This window comes from Eschscholzia californica, unplaced genomic scaffold (assembly GCF_041429995.1).
Source record: "Eschscholzia californica isolate CP2 unplaced genomic scaffold, dmEscCali1.0.p SCAF_1, whole genome shotgun sequence".
In the NCBI taxonomy this organism is placed as follows: domain Eukaryota; kingdom Viridiplantae; phylum Streptophyta; class Magnoliopsida; order Ranunculales; family Papaveraceae; genus Eschscholzia; species Eschscholzia californica.
This window is the reverse complement of record NW_028238198.1, coordinates 21,814,136-21,819,022: the sequence shown is the minus strand read 5'-3', so window position 1 is coordinate 21,819,022 and position 4,887 is coordinate 21,814,136. Positions and strand designations below refer to the sequence as shown.

The window sequence follows — 4,887 nt, the reverse complement described above, 5'->3', positions numbered from 1 at the left end:
CTTTCTTTAAAATCTTTTGTCCATATTAGTTTTTAGGTACGATTTTCTTTTTGTAATTACTTATTCAAAATCTTAGCGGGATTATGTAAATTCAAAACATTTGTTCATGAATGAAATGAATAAAGAATCCCATCTAGTATGACACTAGAGAGAGCCCATATGTATAAAGAATCTAACCCATATCAATGGAATAAAACTTGTTATATTATAAGAAAACAAAAGAGTTGGGTGGATTGAACCAAAATGAAAGTTTAGGCCTTTTAGGCCCCAAAAATGAGGGAGATGGTAGACAATGAAGCAAAGTAGATAGTATTTCTCTAGTAATCAAAACCAAAGTGTTTTGCTCATTTTCATTGATAAAATTTGGTAACTACAAACTACATATAGCTAATAAAAGAATGAAAAAAAAAATAAACAATATGACAATCCCCACACTTATTGGTCCTATTCTTTCACTAAAATTGTACATTGCTCCTTCTTTCACTAAAATTGTATATTTCAATTATTAGACCAAAGTTGAGCAAGTAGAAGTTGAAGGATCAAACAGTGCTGGTAGCAGATACTTCCTTCCATTAACACCATGGGCATTATAGCTAGCACCACTCACTGAGTCAACCAGGAGATTCCCGGCATAACCAGGGTAAGCTCCTTTCCCATAAACCCCAGGACAAGCTGAGGCTGCTTCTAGTGGTGCTTCTGCTGGGCCTTGGTAAAACCCATTTCCAAATGGATTAGTGGCTGCCCCAGCCAATAGACTTGACAAATTTATAACCAAACCATCCATACCCACATCATTGTTAGGTGCAACCAATGGTGTATCTTGTGGTCCATAAATCGGTTGGTGAAAAGGCCAAGCACATTGACCAGGACACTGAGTTTCCGAGTTACCAACCCAAATATAAGCAAATTTATATTTCTTGTTGTTGTTTAGATTTTTCATGGTAGATGAAGAAGATGAACCATGGGTACCACATCTACTTGAACAAAAACCCTCAACAGAAACATCAGAAGAAGTTAAAACCACATTAATAGCGTTCCTCTGTTCTCCTTTTGATGCTAACTTAACAATTTGATTACTAGTAAGTGATTTACCCAATGAGTAGTTTTCATCAAGGATTTGTTTACCCAAATGAATAAAAAGTGGAATTGATTTCTTGTTTGAAGTTAAATGGTAGTATTTTTCAGTGGTTTTCCACCAAGATGAAACAGATGGTTGTTGGGTTTTTAGGGAATTTGGTGAAGAGTAGAAAGAAGTGAAGAAATCAGAAACAATGGCACGTTGGGAAGGTTTGAAATTTCCATACCAGATAAGATTAATGGAGATTTTACCAGAAAGAAGAGGACCATTGTGGTATTTAATGGGGAGAGGTTGTTCTTGAACTAATTCACTCAATTTTCTCACAGCTAATGAGGAATTAAACATAGAAATTAATAGTACTAGAAGAAGGGTAGCATAAGAAGAAGAAATAGAAGCCATTATATTGGTGGTTTGAAATTTAGAATCTAATAGTTTGGGTGTTTGAAATTGAAGAAAGATGGAAGGGTTATTGGTTTGAATTTGATGAGAATGGAGAAGGGTAAAGGGGGTTTATATAGTAGTGGTACTCTTATTAAGTTCTAGGTTTAGAGAGAGAGAGAGAGAGATTTGGGGAGTGGTGGCCGGTGGGTGGGGAAAGCTAGTAAGTAGGAAAGAGCCAAAACGCGTATTTGTTTAGGAAAATGATAACTTACCCATCTTCCTTACCCCCAACCACACCGTCTGCTGACGTGTACAAAAAGGAAGATGGATAACGTTAACTTGCCCTTATTCAACCTGTGAGTGTGACTGTCCTTTCGTACATAGAGAGAGCAATCCTGGCCGTGCGTTGAACTAGCACTTCCTCAACTTCAGTTTGGGAAGGTAAGATATTGATGGAATTTGAATTAGGGCTAGAGGATGAATCTGGTTTAAGGGTTTTGTATGAATCTGGTAATATATTGATGGGATTTGAACTAGGACTAGAGTATGAATGTGAGTAAAACACAAGCGCCCATGCATTAAGGAAGAAGAAGATGGGTTTAGATTTAAGTGTTTTGTATTTAGAACCCTAGTATTTGTTGGTAGTGAAGAAGATGAAAGTGGTTGCAGAGAGAGAAAGAGAGAAAAGTTTGCCCAATTTCCATGTATTTCTAGTATTGGTTGGTAAAGAAGATGAAAGTGGTTTTAGAGAGAGAAAGATAGATAAGTTTGCCCAATTTCCATGTATTTCTAAGGTTTCATGATTATGGAAGTCCGAGATTAATTTCAAATTCTTCAAACGAACCCATTGATACATATTCTTTGTTTCTGCAAGAAGTTAATACACAGTAGAGTATGAACACTCAACAGTGTATTATCTTTTTTCAGTTTCAACCATTAATTTGAATCAGATCTTTAGGTAGTCTTTTCAATTTCTTACTTAATCATCTTAGCTTGATTAAAGTTTATACAAGTAATAAACTAAAAGTTAAACTTGAAGTTTGATTCAAATTCTTAATTAGGGAGTATTTTTGAGAAATTGTATAAACATGAAGGTCTCCATCAATGGGTGTTCGGCCAAAATAGAAATAGAACAGTGAAGGAGCTTTGGCCAGATTCTAGGGTTTAGATTTACTTGCAGTTCATCTCACCCACCAAAAAGACCAAACTAACCTTACTCTCCGTCAGTTAACAACCAAGAACTTTCCAAAAGCACTCGCCACTTTCCAAGACAAAATTTCCTTCTTTTGGACACGTCACCCCAAACGGTAAGGTGGGGAGTAGGCTTGACGGGTAGTGTATCACGATTGATTTGTTTATTACTTTTTCCGGTTCGTTTGTCGGACTGTGTACAGCTAATCTTTTGGAAAAATGTAGAGAGAGAAAGAAAATGACCTTGGGGCGTGGAGGATGACTGGAGCCTATTGGAATTATGGGGCAATATGGATGTGACAACTGGTAATACACGTCATAACTCATGCACAGATCTCGTGAGATTATCCATTTCTGACCTCTGCATAGCTAGTCTGACAAGGCATATGATTTAGATGATGGTACCAGGGTCCAGGGATAGGCTGGCTGACTGATGACGTGTTCAGCAAGGGGAAGAATGTTAAAGGTGCGGTGACGTGGTCGGTTCCATTTTCTTTCTTCTCTCTCCTTATGGGCTGCATAATTGAAGATGGCCACATCACAATTGAGTTTGTGTTCGATTTTAATGTGTTGGTCACGAACACTTCAGTTCGTGTTCGACTATAACTTTTAGGCTCCTTGACACTTTTGAAAGGTAAAATCAAAATAACGATATGACTTAGTACGGGCAAAGACGATTTGTAGTCCAAAGTGTTGAGAAGTACGGGCAAAGACTTACTACCTTCTCGTAAAAGTGTTGCATACTATAAAGGAGTTTCAGCATTATTGACTTAGTCAATTTCCCAACGGAGTCACTGGTGAAAAATGATTCTTATTTTAATTTATTTATAAATTCTTGGAGATCATTTTTTGTGTGAATTAATTGAGAAAGATTAAGGATGAGAACAACTTTCAATATATTTATATTCCTAACTAATTAATCGTGTTTGATATCTAGAATAGACGATTTGTAGTCGAAACTCAATATCGATTTAAGATCATAAAGAACTTTTCCATCTTACAAAAGAAGACCATTTTTTTTAATTTACGAAAAATAAGAGGGCAAAACGAAAGCTGGTAACATCTAGGGACCCAAAAAATAAATATAAACTATGTAAGAGAAGCCCAAAATTTGGGCCTAAATACGAAAAAAAAACCCACTCGGAAATAATAATGTAAAAAAAACTCAATTTTTAAACTGTTGGCAACACTTTTGAAACTATTGACAACACTTTTGAAATTATGACAACATATATAATTATGTTTTTAATTATGTGTGAACGAACACAAATTTGTTCATACATTTACAAAATTGTTGAGAGCAAATACAAAATTGTTGAGAGCAAACTGTGTTTTGTTCAGAGATTTTCAAAAATGTTTTGTAGTATCTATTTTTAGGTTTTTTTTCCATTATTATTCCGGGTTGGGCTTCATTTGATATTTTGACCCGAATTTTAAGCCTTACAATTTTCCTCTCAAATAAATAACCCTATGCACTTTTAGGCATAAATAATGCTGTTTAAGATACTATACCAGTGACATTCACTTAAGGTTATGAGTTTGAATCTCTCAAAGACAATTTTAATTCTTTAGATAGACAATAAACTGCGATAGCATTAGGTTAAAGTGGTTACAAAGTTAGTATTCACCTTCTAGGCCTCACATTAAAACACATATTACGTTTTATTAAAAACATAGAGAAAAAACACCCGATAATCTCTTTTTACAATTATTTATCAAAAGAACCTATAGAATATATTGGTTTTGCTGGGTACCAAATGAAGATTAATAACATATATTTTGATTGAATGAACCTTTGGGGACTCCCAAAAACATCACTACCCGTGAAGCTTCATTCAGAGGATCAGTCAACTTGACAATTGTTAATTAGCCTAATCCTATCTGGTTAATTAACCATGACAAACGCTCTGGTTCTTTGAATTTGTTCCGTTTTCTTGATTTCAATGTTTGTTTCTTTACTAACAAAACAAAGGCACATGAACAAATTCAATTAATGTGATCTAATAGACGAACTACAATTAATCTTTTCTATTTCTTTAGTTGTTCCAGCATACTTTATAAGATTTTCAAACGAGTTGATTCAATTGATATTTAGATAGTGAGTTGTACGTAAAACTCTCCCAGTAATTTCACACAAAGCAAATGGGAAACTGGTCTCCCCATGGAACGAAACAAGGTCAACAACCGAAGATAGGTGGCGCCGCCAGTTAGTAGCGGTTACTATCCCTATCTCCGGT

General features: G+C 35.3%; 1 protein-coding gene across 1 annotated transcript; it reads right to left on the bottom strand.

Annotated features, from left to right (window-relative positions):
* Positions 1-312: 312 nt before the first annotated feature.
* On the bottom strand, positions 313-2,864 carry LOC147565145 (protein PHOSPHATE-INDUCED 1-like). Its single transcript, XM_086651647.1, has one exon. It carries the CDS (start codon positions 1,475-1,477, stop codon positions 506-508), a length of 972 nt encoding a protein of 323 aa, XP_086507773.1. The 5' UTR covers positions 1,478-2,864; the 3' UTR covers positions 313-505.
* Between the last annotated feature and the right edge of the window lie 2,023 nt (positions 2,865-4,887).

Bases quoted from the DNA above. Each gene is read 5' to 3' on its own strand.
- LOC147565145 (XM_086651647.1), bottom strand. From the start codon at position 1,477: ATGGCTTCTATTTCTTCTTCTTATGCTACCCTTCTTCTAGTACTATTA.